General features: G+C 36.3%; 2 protein-coding genes across 6 annotated transcripts; one reads left to right on the top strand and one right to left on the bottom strand.

Annotated features, from left to right (window-relative positions):
- Positions 1 to 2010: 2010 nt before the first annotated feature.
- On the top strand, positions 2011 to 7904 carry ATSPS4F (Sucrose-phosphate synthase family protein). The gene is made up of 14 exons (XM_021957268.2): positions 2011 to 2614; positions 2976 to 3065; positions 3289 to 3518; positions 3609 to 3672; positions 3781 to 3980; positions 4096 to 4576; positions 4733 to 4861; positions 5114 to 5245; positions 5383 to 5559; positions 5711 to 5764; positions 5920 to 5982; positions 6288 to 7130; positions 7247 to 7374; positions 7462 to 7904. The coding sequence occupies exons 1-14, from the start codon at positions 2408 to 2410 to the stop codon at positions 7733 to 7735; spliced, it is 3072 nt and encodes a 1023-aa protein (XP_021812960.1). The 5' UTR covers positions 2011 to 2407; the 3' UTR covers positions 7736 to 7904.
- On the bottom strand, positions 7620 to 13162 carry LOC110755916 (tropomyosin). Of its 5 annotated transcripts, XM_021957239.2 has the most exons (12): positions 13004 to 13162; positions 12837 to 12923; positions 11478 to 11611; positions 11310 to 11368; positions 11172 to 11226; positions 11035 to 11085; positions 10655 to 10682; positions 10030 to 10070; positions 9844 to 9948; positions 9146 to 9193; positions 8829 to 8948; positions 7620 to 8527 (listed from the first exon to the last, which is right to left on the bottom strand). In XM_021957239.2, the coding sequence occupies exons 1-12, from the start codon at positions 13050 to 13052 to the stop codon at positions 8459 to 8461; spliced, it is 846 nt and encodes a 281-aa protein (XP_021812931.2). In that variant the 5' UTR covers positions 13053 to 13162; the 3' UTR covers positions 7620 to 8458. The 5 variants fall into 5 exon arrangements, with proteins under 5 accessions (XP_021812931.2, XP_088101423.1, XP_088101424.1 ...); XM_088245297.1 differs by lacking the exons at positions 12837 to 12923; positions 13004 to 13162 and adding an exon at positions 12138 to 12408; XM_088245298.1 differs by lacking the exons at positions 12837 to 12923; positions 13004 to 13162 and adding an exon at positions 12169 to 12406.
- Positions 13163 to 13611: the final 449 nt, after the last annotated feature.

Here is a 13611-nt window from a genome sequence, read left to right as displayed (position 1 = left end):
CATTCAAAAATTATTCTTAATATATGATTCTTAATTCAATCAATGCATATGATTCTAACTATATCTTTATATCTAAACTCAAAAATTAATGGAATTTTTTTATTATAGAAAACCTGAAATTTATTAAGGGGTAGTTAGTTTTTCATCATTGGATAAGAATTTCTTTTTCCATTATATCTGAGTGTTAAATTAAGTAAGATTAAAGCCTAACCTAACACTCTGATTTAATTATTAAAAAAAAACATTTTATCTGTATATAATATGAAGATTAAAAAAGGGAGTTCATTTTCCCACTCCCCTTTTGCTTTTTAATACTTTTTAATCAATTTTGTTCTTTTTTATTCTTTCTCTTTCATATTCTACTCTTACCCTACATTGATGTTTTGATAACTAAAATTAAGAAAAATTAACATAAAATAAAACATAAAACAAAAAAAGAAGAAGAAAGAAGTGAGAGCGCCTTCTACTCCTTCAATGAACAGTGAACACGTATCATAAGAGCTCCTTTTTTTTTTTTGCCTAAATATTTTGAGAAAAATATAAATTTGTATGTGGACAACATTTGATTGTCTCGGTTGAGTTTGGGAATTAATTCCTAAAGTTTTCCTTCATTCTGTCAAAAGTGGTTTTGTGGATTGCATGTTTTGTTGCAAAGACTTTGCTCTTTTTTTTTTTCAATGAGGAGGCATGATTAATGGTTACCGTATCAGTTCATGTTAGAACCCCCTGTTTAACCTTTAATTTTTTAAAACAAACACATCGAAAATTGAATAAGAAGCCTTCAATTTTAAATTATTGTGTATTTTCTTGTGGGTATTCCCTGAAAACAACTCAAGTTCATCGGAGATGGTGGCTGAGTTTCGTTGTCAGAGGTGATGGAGGAGCAGGAAAGACAAGATGAAGGAGTAGAAGACGCTCTGACTTCTTTTTTTGTTATTTATTTATTTATTTTATGTTAACTTTTCTTAATTTTAGTTATCAAAAAACATTAATGTAGGGTAAGGGTAAAAAAGAAAGATAAAGAACAAAATTAATTAAAAAATATTAAAAAATAAAATAAAGTGTAAGTGAAGAACAGAGAAGTGTGAAAATCAGTTCCCTTAAAAAATGGGGTACCGTGGAAAATACATTTGATTTGTGCAAAAAGAATTTTAGAGAAGAAGGGATTGGAGGGGAAGCGGACAATAACTAGAGAATGGAAAGACTTGTCTGTTCGTGCCAATGAGGACAAAAATACTTAACGAGAGTGTCTCTTTGCTCTCATGCCAATGCAAAATTATATATGTAAAACAAGAAATCTAGTGTAAAAGTCCCAAAAGGTCCCCTTTCACGCCCCCTTTATTTACAGAAAATGATTCTCTTCTCTTTTACATGATCTCAAATGCCTTTTTGCCTATTGGTGGTACACTATTATCAATCTTTCACAATCCTAGCCCCAATTGAAACTTTGAAAAAAGGAAAAAGAAAACAAAGGAAAAGGAAAGAAAAGGAACGGTGAGGGAGTGGAAGGTTATATTGGTAGGTATTCTACGGTTCATGTTAATGCATATATATAGGTATCCATACTCGAGTGCCATTGCCCCATCGATCGTCTTGTGTACATTTTATTTAATGTTTTTATTTTATTTTTATACAAGTGATATTAGAAAGTGATATTACAAGTGATCGTCTTGTGTAAATTTGTTTCTCCTTTTTTCTTTCGGTTTTCCTCTTTCAATTTTATAAGCCCTATCTTAAATTCAGATCGGTTGGAGACTATATATGATTGTATTTTTGGAAATGGATTCTCTTTGTAAATTCAAAATAACATTTTTCAGTGTTGAGGAGATATATAAAAGAACGAAGATGTTTGTGTGATCTACCTCTACAAGAAAATGAGAGAACCAAAACCACCCAATCCATATTGACAAATTTGTAGATATATGAATATTAAAATTAGTGCCAATTTAAAAGGCGAAGCCTTTATAAGGAGCTTTGCTTCTTCACCCATGATGGTTTCAAAGTTCAAGTTTCTTTGAAACCTTCTCTCTCTCTCTCTCTCTCTCTAGACTGTAGAGCATAAAATTTTTAGTCAGCATCAAACCATATATGTATGTTCTAGAAATTGTATTATACATATATGAGATATACTTTGCAATCTAATACTTGCAGTATTCTATTTTATTTTATTGCATAATTACAAGATTCCAGGAATTAAACTTTTGAACTATTATTCTCATTATTTCTCAATGCTTTTAGTTACATGAACTGATATTTGTATATATAAGCCATTGAAACATCTCTTGTTTCACATACCCAAAGCTTGAAGCAATAGTGTTCAGCCTTGCCTGTCTTTGAAACAACAAGGAGGGTGAAACAGGGCAGGAAAACAGAGTAGAGAGAGAGAGAGAGAGAGAGAGATACAGAGATGGCGGGAAACGACTGGTTAAACAGTTATTTGGAAGCAATTTTGGATGCAGGAAGTAACACAAGGAAGATGAATGATGGGAAGGCGAAAATTGCAAAGTTTGAAGAGCAAGTAAAGGAGGAAAAGATGTTTAGCCCCACTAGGTACTTTGTGGAAGAAGTTGTCAATAGCTTTGATGAGTCTGACCTCCACAGGACATGGGTTAAGGTCTCTCTCTCTCTCTCTCTCTCTCTCTCTCTCAAGTTTTAATTAGTTCACATTAAGTCAATAGTTAAGCCTTAGCCAGCTAGCAAGACATTGAATTAATCTAACCAAAATTTTCGAAAACAAATCTGTTTTGAAAAACAATGATAATGCATTTCCATAAAGCACTTGATGGATGTTATATATATATTTAATTAGTTAATTGGAATGAGATAATACAAGGGAAGCACTTGTGGAACTCAATGAAACAGAATCTGATTCACAACATAAACACAATACTGATTTTCTCCTAGTAGACCTCATGATAACAAATGCTTTAAAAAAATATGAATTGATATATGTGGTGGTGGTGGTGTTGGTGCAGGTAATAGCTACAAGGAATACCCGTGAACGCAGCAATAGGCTTGAGAATATGTGCTGGCGCATTTGGCATCTCGCTCGTAAAAAGAAACAGGTGATGAGAAATCTCATCTCTCACAAAGACATAGACAAAGTGCATATGTAATATTAATAGGGATATATGAAACAATTTCCACTCAACATGAAAGTAAAAAAGAAAGAAAAGGAATCTCATTCCATTTAAACTATATATAATGTGCATAAAATTAATTAGGAAATGTAAGTTGAAATTAATTGGAGACACAGAAATGAAAGTTGTTTAATTTGGACTGCTGCAGATAGCATGGGATGATGCACGAAGACTTGCAAAACGACGTCTGGAGCGAGAACAAGGGCGTCACGATGCAGATGATGACCTTTCAGAGCTGTCCGAAGGGGAGAAGGAAAAAGAAGGGGAAAAGGAAAAAGGGGAACCACTTGTCAAGGATATTTTAAGAACAAAATCCGACATTCGCATATGGTCCGATGATATTGATAAGTCTAGGCATCTTTACATTGTCCTAATCAGGTATTTCATTCATTAAATACAGCAAGTTTAAGTAAAAGCATTGCATAATTTTCTTACTGTTTTATGTTTCTTTTTCTTACCTTGTTGTAGCATTCATGGGTTGATTCGTGGAGAAAACATGGAACTCGGAAGAGATTCTGATACAGGTGGTCAGGTGATAATAACAATAATATACTGATTAAGAATTAGACTAAATGATAATTAAGATCATCAAAAAAAGTATGTTGGATTACGGACTTACATATGGTAGCTATTAATTTAGGTGAAATATGTGGTGGAACTTGCTCGTGCTCTGGCCAATACAAAAGGAGTCTACCGAGTTGATCTGCTAACTAGACAAATTACTTCACCGGAGGTAGACTCTAGCTACGGTGAACCCAATGAGATGCTCATTTGTCCACCTGATGGCAGCGGCAGCTGTGGAGCCTATATTGTCCGAATCCCCTGTGGGCCCCGTGACAAGTAATAACTCACTCTTCTCTTGTCTTCAACCCTAATGCTATGACCCTAGTGTCTACTGATTATGGTGAACATGAAGAATGCATACTTGAATTTGATTGAGGCATGCTGCCTGCAGGTACATACCTAAAGAGTCACTTTGGCCTCACATACCTGAATTCGTTGATGGGGCTCTCGGCCACATTGTGAACATGGCAAGAGCTCTTGGTGAAGAAGTCAACGGAGGGAGACCGACATGGCCTTATGTGATCCATGGCCACTATGCTGATGGTGGGGAGGTGGCTGCTCACTTGTCTGGGGCCTTGAACGTGCCAATGGTGCTAACTGGGCATTCATTAGGCCGAAACAAGTTTGAACAATTGCTCAAACAAGGGAGGTTATCAAAGGGAGACATCAATGCAACCTACAAAATCATGAAGAGGATCGAGGCTGAGGAGCTGGGATTGGATTCTGCTGAAATGATGGTCACCAGCACAAGGCAAGAGATTGAGGAGCAATGGGGACTCTATGACGGCTTCGATCTCAAGTTGGAGAGGAAGCTCAGGGTTAGGAGGCGTCGTGGAGTTAGCTGCCTTGGACGATACATGCCAAGAATGGTGGTATGCATACTGCACAGTCGCTCTCCTCATTATCACTGATTGTGGCTTGGCTTTTTCAATTGAAAGATAGATGACTAAACACTGCCATGTCTCAAACTTCATTCTTTTCTTTCCAAATTCTTGTACATACTAATCACTACGTGATGGTGGCGTTAGGTTATACCGCCAGGCATGGACTTCAGCTATGTTATAGCCCAAGATACGGAAGGAGATGGAGATCTGAAATCATTGATTGGCTCTGACAGAGGTCAAAACAAAAGGCATCTGCCTCCAATATGGTCCGAGGTTGCATATTCTTCCACCTATTTTTTTCCTTTCACATGTTCCCACCCCATTCATTTAGTTATACAAAAGAAAACAAACAAAACAGTCTAAAATCTCCTACATGGCTTTTCCTATAAACAAAATAGGCTTAGACTTATAATATGCACGTTCTTACCCATTGATAACAAAAAGGATTGAGTTTCACTTCACACGTGGGGAATCAGAGAACCTAATTAGAAATGTCTGCCATTTATTTTGTTTGTTGCAATGCAGGTCATGCGATTTTTCACCAACCCCCACAAGCCCACCATACTTGCATTGTCTCGTCCTGACCCCAAGAAAAATGTCACTACATTGCTCAAGGCATTTGGGGAATGCCAAGCTCTACGGGAGCTAGCCAACTTGGTAAAGTTCACACTTTAATTTCCCATAATTCAAATCTGCTTCAATACAGTAAATAATATTGCTGAGTACCAAGTACGGAGCATCACCTATTGTTTAAAGCAGAAACTAATACTTGGTAACACCTATTGTTTATGCAGACACTAATACTTGGTAACAGAGATGACATTGAAGAAATGTCAAATAGCAGCTCAGTTGTTCTCACAACCGTGCTCAAGCTCATTGACAAGTATGATTTGTATGGGCACGTGGCCTATCCTAAGCATCACAAGCAATCAGATGTGCCTGACATATATCGTCTAGCTGCCAAAACAAAGGTACATACTGTGTGATACAGGGCCTCAACTACTTCTTAATAGATGGACCCTGGATTATTTGTTTTTCTAATATGCACAAGTTACCTGCTAGTCTTTTCTTTTCAACACCTAAATTACTAACAGTAACAATATATGGGGAATTCTATTGAAGGGTGTTTTCATCAACCCAGCTCTCGTGGAACCCTTCGGTCTCACAATTATAGAGGTTAGCCTATGCTGCTTTTATGCTTCACCTCTAGCCTCTAGGCTCTAGTAGGGATAATCTTATGAAACTGTAATTACTAACCCAAACACCCCCCTCCCCCACGTTTTTCTCTCAAAACGATTTACATGTTTATATTCGTGTGATTATGTTTTCAGGCAGCTGCTTATGGTTTACCAGTGGTCGCCACGAAAAATGGAGGACCTGTGGATATTCTAAAGGTAACTAGTGCATGTACTATATCCAAAACCTCTAGGAGTCTGCTATAATATAACCTACTAATAATGTATTTGGAAGTTTAAGAAAAACCTTCAAGATTCCATGTGACTAAAATGTGCAGGTGTGGATGTATGTCTAAGAATACTATTTCTACCACATTATTTCCATAATAGAGGTGGAGCGCAATTGTATGTGTGGGTCTCACTTCTATTAGAGATGTGATGAGTCCAATCTCTATGACAATGTGGTACAATTAGTATCACTTTATGTCTAAAGAACTAATGGGTAGCTGACTCTGTACTATCAGGCACTAAACAACGGCCTCCTAGTTGACCCACATGACCAGAAAGCCATAGAAGATGCACTTCTAAAGCTTGTTGGAGACAAAAACCTCTGGCTCGAATGCAGAAAGAATGGCCTAAAGAACATCCACCGCTTTTCGTGGACAGAACACTGCCGAAACTACCTCTCCCATGTTGAACATTCCCGACACCGCCACCCCACCACCCGCTTTCAGATCATGCCAATTCCTGAAGAACCATTGAGTGACTCTCTAAAGGATGTGGAAGACCTTTCTTTGAGATTCTCTGTAGAGGGAGACTTCAAGCATAATGGAGAGCTTGATGCGGCAACGAGACAGAGGGAACTCATTGAAGCCATAACTAGAATGGCTTCATCCAACAGCAATACTGGTGTTAATTATGGTCCTGGTAGAAGGCAGAGGCTATTTGTAATAGCCATTGACTGTTATGACCAGAATGGAGATGATGCCCAGATATTTCGGGAAACTCTGATGAGTGTAAAGAAAGCAGCAAGCGTAGGCAATGGCGAGGGTCGAGTAGGTTTTGTGTTGTTAACTGGTTCAAGTTTACAAGAGACCATCAAATCATTTAAAGGCTGCCAAGTAAACGTAGAAGATTTTGATGCGTTGGTCTGCAAAAGTGGGAGTGAAATGTATTACCCATGGAGGGATTTGGCAGCTGATGCAGATTATGAAATCCATATTGAGTATAGATGGCCTGGAGAGAATGTGAGGTCCATGGTGCCAAGGCTAGCCACGTTAGAAGTTGGGGCTGAGGATGACATCATGGAGTATGCAGGATCAAGTAGCTCTAGGTGCTACTCTTATAATGTGAAACCAGGAGCCAAGGTGAGAAACTTACTATGCTGTAGAAAAATTACTAACCTCAACGGAAAGTGGTGCCTTAAGACATACATTTGTAGTTTCATAATTTTTTTTATAATGATCTGGTGTATCAATTTCAGACTCGAAGGGTCGATGACCTGCGCCAAAGGCTGCGGATGAGGGGCTTCCGGTGCAACCTTGTCTACACTCGTATAGCATCAAGATTAAATGTTGTACCACTAGTTGCATCAAGAATACAAGCACTAAGGTTGGGTTTCATCTACTTACTATATTATGCAAGACATCAACAAAATGCTTAGTTATGATTAAATTACTGTTCTGTTGTGCTATGTAGATATCTTTCTGTCCGGTGGGGAATTGATCTATCCAAAGTGGTTATGTTTGTTGGGGAAAAAGGAGATACAGATTATGAAGACCTGCTGGCTGGCCTCCATAAGACCCTAGTTCTAAGAAGCTCGGTTGAGTATGGCAGTGAGAAGCTTTTTCATGGTGAAGATAGTTTCAAAAGAGAAGATGTAGTCCCACAAGATAGCCCTAACATCGTCCTTGTGGAGAGCTATCAAGCCCATGATATCTCAGCAGCAATTGAAGCAATGGGGATCAAGTGATTTTAGTTTTTCCATTATTTCTCCTTTACTTCTCCATATAGGGAATATATTTCGACAACTCAAGCACAAGTCTGAGTACCACACATAAGAGAATATACATCTCAACTTCTTGTAAGTAATTTCGGTTTCTGCAAGTATATACATATAAAATAACTGAAATTTCCATTTTTCTGTGCATCTTTAAATTTCATTACTAACTACTACAAAAAGGGCTCCCATCTATGAAATACTGTCTACTAGACATTCAAACACACCCTAAAGTGCTTTGTTTAAGCATTTGTTAGGCCAATCGTATTTCATTTTAATAATTATGAAACACAAAACTCACCTATATACATGTGGTGAATAATGGCAGATATATTTCTATCAAAAGCCATGTTTCATCATTTTCTCTAAGAGAACCAATTTATCAAAAATTTGAATGATAGATTTAGCACAACTAATGAAATTCACCACTCACTTAAGATACAAACATATTTTCATGTACAATATAGTGTTTGCAACGGAAATAACGTCTATTCACTAAAGACAAACTACTTTCAACTTGCACTGTACCAACAACTAAAGTAATATCATTACGTCCTTGTTGCAACAAAGGCATCAGAAATTGTTTTTGACTTTTGTTTGGACACTTACCTGAACAGCAAACCAAGTAGTCCAGCCATGATGATTCCATTTCTCAGCCTTCTATCTTGCCCAAATTCATGCCCTAGTTTCAAGTTTTTATACACAAAAGTCCACTACCACTTTGTATTCCTCTCCACAAGCACATTTAACCACATGAGATATTTCCTGTAAACAGCACAGGTTCAACGAACGAAAGAATACAATTTATTATAAAAAATCGTCTTCTTTTCCAGAATACATGCACTGACCCTAGACTTCAATAATCATAAATAACCAAACCATGAAATTTTCATGGAAACTATGCACCATATGCCAGATAATTCCCCTTCATGTCTATTTCAGTAATAACCCTTCCTTCCACAGACCCAGCTTTGGCCACTTTGATTGGCCATATCATCAAATGATCACATGGTTATTACTTTCTGTAATCTTCAAACACCATGGAAAAACCTGATAAACAGCTTACCTTCAGTTTCTCAATTTGGTCCTGCAGAGACTTCAGGTATTCAGTTACTCCGGCTTTATCTGATAGAAGGGCATCGTATTCCTCTTCAAGGGTGTTTACATCCATTGCCCTTAGCTCTGGCTAGAATCACCCATTGTGAGAAAAGAAATAAAAAATTAGTGTGATGCCATCGTGCCAACCTCACAGAGTATATCTTAGCAACAAATTTCAACATCCTATAAGTATCTGAAATGTGGTCTACATCTGATTACAGTAAGCTCACAGGCATGCATTCATGCACAAAGACTGCACCTATTTGTATTGAGAAAACAACTGACCTTAAAATCATTTTCCCTGCAATTTGCTTGCTCAATAGCCTGTTTCATCTGAATTGGCACAAGAAAGCAGCATAAGAATGAGGGTGCTTTAGAAAATATTACCTTCCTTACGTTTCTTGTCTATTATTTTTCTTCTTTGCTAGACAGACATCATTTTTTATTTTTCACAAGGAAAAGTAGAAAACAAGAACAACTAAGCTCGGTAAAATACTCTTTCAGGAGAATAAAATCGAGAGAATAAATAAGTAAATAAAACTTCACAATGAATAAACAATCACACCTTGAGTTGTAAAGCAGAAATCTCTGAGAGATGTCAAATAGTTGCGACTTTAATTTAATGATGTGGGAAGCAGAGTAAACTTCATATGATTCACTTCAACTCAAATTGAATCTCATAACGATGGGTGTCCATTTATTTACATTATAAATATATACATAAATAGAAGGAAGAGAGACAGACAGACAGACAGAGAAAAAGACAGAAATTCTCTTGTTGGAGAATCCAACATGTATGTGGCCAAACTGCAAATCAAGACTGTTGATTAGGGGGAATCATGTCTAAATATTGCCCTAATTGACAATCTAAGAACGTAGCATGTCAGACTCTCTGGCAGGATATCCTTTATGCGTACCCCATCTAAAAGAAAGAATCAATACATCTTAATTTTAGTGGAACTGCATCTCAGTTTAGAGGCAACCTTGTGGTTTTCTATAACAAGTTCAGATTTCATCTTTAAAATCTCATCAAGCTTGGCTTTAGCAGAGTCCAACGTGGCCATTAGGTTCTTCCTTGCATCATTGCCCTGTTATTTAAAAATAAGTCACAAGATTGCTACTACATATAGCTCCATACATCTCAAGGATCAATGAAAGTAGTTTCATACCTGATTGCCCATGCCGAGGTGGTCATCAAAGCAAGCATTCCCTGCAAAAAAGTACAGTTTAAGAAGAAGTTGAAAAAATTATATTCCTGAGTAAAACTACTATCCTCAAGAGACTTCATCTTTAATTACAAGGCACGGTGATAGCATAACATGGAGCAAAAGATATATCCCTATCACTGACGTATAATTGAGGCAAGTTGCTCATAGCCTCTAACAATATCTAATTTGGTCCAGCTGGTTCACAACCCATGATAAATACCTCAATTTATATGCTACCTTGAAAAGGAAAAAAAAAGGATAAAATTATAAATACCAAAGCGTCTTTGCCAGGAAGGCCATGCTTCTTTTTTAAACTGAATGATTATTACATATTTTCATTTAGAAGGTAGGGTGCAAAGGCAAGTAAACAGCGACTTCAGAAGAATCAACAGTTAAAGTGCAACAGGTTATGGATTACCAGCTTTCGTTCAGAAGAACTTAACCTTAGACAGCATAAATAACTTTAAGTTAACAGATCACATTTCATTTGCTGGCGTCACCATTCAATTATATTATATACTACAGATTCTTGATGATAGAAGAAGGGGGTATAGTAAGAGTATAAAAGCCATAACTTGAAACTCACCTCTTTGCTCATCAGATCTCTCTTTAACCTGCATAAATTCTAATCAGTCCTGCAACACAATTAACTTCTAGCTGCACGATTTTAAACTTTAAAGCAGAAGCAACAGCAAGAAAGATAAAAACGACTCAGCAGCAGTTACAAGAGCTTCATATTATGTCAAAGTATGGTAAATATATTCATGAATGACACTCAAAGATAGGATGAAAAATAACTTCCATAATAGAAGCATTACCCTTTCTTCAATCAAGACATCAAGTCAAAGAAGTGAGGCAATTGTACACCTAGCTACTAGAGAAAACTAGAAAGACATCGAACCCCACCAAAGGAGCTATATTACATATGTAAACAAAGAAAGACGAAAAGAAAACATGAGGGTGTACCATTCCATGCTCTCCCAGTTCCGTATGAGTGTGATGAGAATAGACCCAATCCTGATCAAAATTGAAAAGCGGAACTCTAAATGCAATGAGCATAGAACACAACAAAAATACACATAAAGGTGACTCCAAAACCAAACCTGGTGTTGCTGCAATTTGGCATTGATATCCTCTCTAACCTTCATGTAGTAAGTGCTGTTATGACGAACATGGAAAGTTGATAAGTTGATATGTGATGTCAGCTGCATTCAATCAATTTAACTTGCATGTTGAATTACCTTTTTTCTATAAGCTTGGAAGATAAGTTGGTCCTCTCTTGTTCGATAAGCTCCAAAGTCTACATAGGTATCAAAATATTTCTTGAGCATTACAACTTTCAATTTGATTGATTATTACATTAACTTTCAATATGAATATGGCAAGCCACACGCGCACAAAGAGGCTACCTGGATAAGGGTGGATGAATCAGACTCCAAAGAAGCTATCTTTCTCTGTTTTTCCAAAATCAGTGAGCATATTTCACCCTTCGCATTCTTCATGTGCTCAATGTCTGCCATGAATCGTTTTGTTTCAGATATTGCTGCAACAATAATGAGTAAACAGTTCAGAAGTGTTAAGACAACTAACTGGAAAATAAATGTCAAATTAGATTCAGATTTCACTTCTCAAACTCAATACATTTAAATTATTCGAAATGCAATAAATGACGAATGCTGGATTGCAAAATACACAACTAACTGAAATAAAAAGAAAACTTAAATGACTGTAACATCCGGACTACTGTAAGGAAAAATAAAATTGAATTAAAAACCCAGAAAGGAATACAGCTTAGATACAGCCTGTTATGGAACCACATATGATCCATAATTGATTCCAAAATCCTGTGCGATACAGGACTTATAAAAAACAGAAACCCTTGCATAATTACGATACTCAAAAAGTTGAACATAGATCCAATTCAATTGAATGCATCTCAGGCTTAAATCTCACTGTCCAAGCAACAACTTCTCACTACGCATGTGACCAAGAATCAAGTATAGCCAGTTTTAGCATGGAATCAAGATAGACCCGATTCAACAGTATCAAGGATGTCCTTTAAAAATTACAGGCATTTTGTTCACATGTTAGATGAGGTACTGTAGTAGGAAGCTGGGATGCAAAGTCCATGTTCCAGCATTTGAGAAATAATAATACACAAATAAAAAGGTTAGATGATGTAGCAAGTCATGCTAGCTGATAAAGTTGAATAGTGGCCCTCATGTTGGTACTAGAAGCAGGAAATATCTTCCAACTTGAATTGATCTTCTGATGTGAAACCAAACTATTATATATGCACCGCAGTATTCACTACTGAAGTATGTGTAGTTTTTCCCTTTCCGAAATACAAGCAATTTAGAACATTATGCTACTTAACAAATAAATCTATTTTGGACATAAAAAAAATTAAATAAAAAATAAATAAAAAAAGCTTTATAAAATAGATTCTTAAAAATTCATCGATGATCAATTAAACAAAAATACTCACGAATTGCAAATTCCGAATTTTTTTAAAATTAAAAAAAACTGTATAGATATACGTGTAAGAAGTTGAGGGTGGAAGTTTAAAACAAATAGAAACTAGAAGAGATATTAACAAATAAAGTTTTGCTGAATTACTCTTCACAGATTATTCATAAATTTTAAGAAATAATAATATAAAAAAAACGCAAATACAAGTGATATAATCCGAATTAAGGATTTCATTCAGAAAAATTGAGTAAAAATAAGCAGAAATTATAAATGCGAACAGGAAGAAGAAGAAGAACCAGAATTGAGATCGTTCTCCAGGGTCTGAATGGTGGTCAGTTGCATTTGCTCTTCCACTGAGACCTTCGCAGCTTGATCCTCCACATCTATAATTTTCATATCAAAAAGAAAAAAAGCAATCGAATCATATTTGTGTAAGGTAATCTTAACAGAGATCGAAACGTACCGTTCATCTGAGAACGCAATGTCTTCATGTACTGTAAGTATTCCTCCATTTTCTTCTTCTTTACTCTCTTACAGAGAGCGAGCGAGCGAGCGAGAGTATGTGACGATTGGGGATTTTTGGAGGGAAAGTTGAGAAGTAGAAGATGGAGGCTCTGATCGCGTGATATAACCCCTTACTAACCCAGCCCAAACAAATAGTGCTAATCCCTGAGTTGTTGTGGGCTGATTTTTATTGGGCCGTAAGACAGAAAATTTAGAGCTAAGAAAAATTACTTTTTGTTTCAGAGTTCCCCTTTCTCGAACCTATGCTATATACATAAGTTTTTGCCTTTTATGCATGAGATAGTCTTTTTTTTTTGTTCAAAAATATATATGTGATATTCTAATAACCAATTGGCCAACTGTCTAGAAATATATATTTGAGGGAGAAGCAGATTTACTGTCTAAACCAATTGGCCTAACTCACCTCTTCCAAAATAAATTTATTGTCTTAACCAACTGAGTTAACTCGTATCTACCAAATTAGTTTTCTACCTTCCCTAAAACAAAATAACTATTTTATCCTTATTTTTAATGTAGTTAATTTAGTTGAAAATAATTTCAACACAT

The sequence above is a fragment of the Prunus avium genome, chromosome 8 (assembly GCF_965620075.1).
Source record: "Prunus avium chromosome 8, drPruAviu1.hap1.1, whole genome shotgun sequence".
Taxonomy (NCBI): domain Eukaryota; kingdom Viridiplantae; phylum Streptophyta; class Magnoliopsida; order Rosales; family Rosaceae; genus Prunus; species Prunus avium.
This window is presented reverse-complemented; position numbering and strand designations above follow the sequence as displayed.

Bases quoted from the DNA above. Each gene is read 5' to 3' on its own strand.
- ATSPS4F (XM_021957268.2), top strand. From the start codon at position 2,408: ATGGCGGGAAACGACTGGTTAAACAGTTATTTGGAAGCAATTTTGGAT. The intron at 3,673-3,780 runs GTGATAATAACA...CTATTAATTTAG, and splicing joins ATTCTGATACAGGTGGTCAG to GTGAAATATGTGGTGGAACT. The intron at 4,577-4,732 runs GTATGCATACTG...TGGTGGCGTTAG, and splicing joins GATACATGCCAAGAATGGTG to GTTATACCGCCAGGCATGGA.
- LOC110755916 (XM_021957239.2), bottom strand. From the start codon at position 13,052: ATGGAGGAATACTTACAGTACATGAAGACATTGCGTTCTCAGATGAAC. The intron at 11,612-12,836 runs GTTCTTCTTCTT...TTATTGTTGCAG, and splicing joins GGAGAACGATCTCAATTCTG to CAATATCTGAAACAAAACGA. The intron at 11,086-11,171 runs GTTTGGTTTTGG...AATTTTGATCAG, and splicing joins CCAAATTGCAGCAACACCAG to GATTGGGTCTATTCTCATCA.